The following is a 648-nucleotide window of genomic DNA, read 5'->3' as shown; positions in this document are numbered from 1 at the left end:
AGGGGTGGGGTGGGGGGCCTTGAACGAAAGCCGGGGGGCAGGGAGCCCCGAGCAGTGCAGCGCCTGTGGCCCCTTTGGCTGCGGGTCATCGGTCACCATGTGGAAGGCCCCGGAACCGTGGGGAGGTGTGTGGCCTGGGTCCCCTCTGAGCCCAGTGTGTGGCCAACGCATCAGGGTGTGGCAGGCACACGAGAGCATGGCAGGCACACAGGGGCGGGCAGCCAGGCCAGGCTGCGGGGCAATGGGTGGCACTGTAGGCCGTGGGGCACCACTGGACTGGTGTTTGGTGGAGTTACAGGAGCAGCAGCCGGGAGAAGGGATGTTGTACGAGGCACCTTCCCAGGGAGGCCCAGAGCCAGGGATCCTCATGGGGGGCGGGTGGGGGGGGGGAGGGTCCCTCCTCGAGCCGCCCGGCTGCCCATGACCGACTCTGGCTGCACCTTCAGCTGCTCCAGGTCCGGGCGCTCTTTGGCCACCACGGCGGCCAGCAGCTGGTCCTCCAGGCCGTCCCGGGTGACCAGGAAGTTGATGAGCGTGCACTGGGCCTGCATCTCGGGCTTGTAGTGGGGGTTGAAGTACTTGGTGTGCAGGATGAGGCGGAACTGCGGGTGGTACTCCACCTCCTTGTCGCCGATCTTGATGTACCTG

General features: G+C 67.3%; 1 protein-coding gene across 1 annotated transcript in view; it reads right to left on the bottom strand.

Moving 5' to 3' along the window:
* The window catches only part of DNAH17 (dynein, axonemal, heavy chain 17), a 76,281-nt gene that overhangs the window by 12,173 nt on the left and 63,460 nt on the right, over positions 1 to 648 (bottom strand). Inside the window, 1 exon segment of the mRNA XM_014531725.1 lies at positions 441 to 645. Within this exon segment, the coding sequence (XP_014387211.1) occupies positions 441 to 645 (205 nt within the window).

Source organism: Myotis brandtii, unplaced genomic scaffold (genome assembly GCF_000412655.1).
Source record: "Myotis brandtii unplaced genomic scaffold, ASM41265v1 scaffold825, whole genome shotgun sequence".
Taxonomy (NCBI): domain Eukaryota; kingdom Metazoa; phylum Chordata; class Mammalia; order Chiroptera; family Vespertilionidae; genus Myotis; species Myotis brandtii.
Note: the sequence above shows the minus strand (reverse complement) of the source record. Positions and strands in the feature narration are given on the sequence as shown.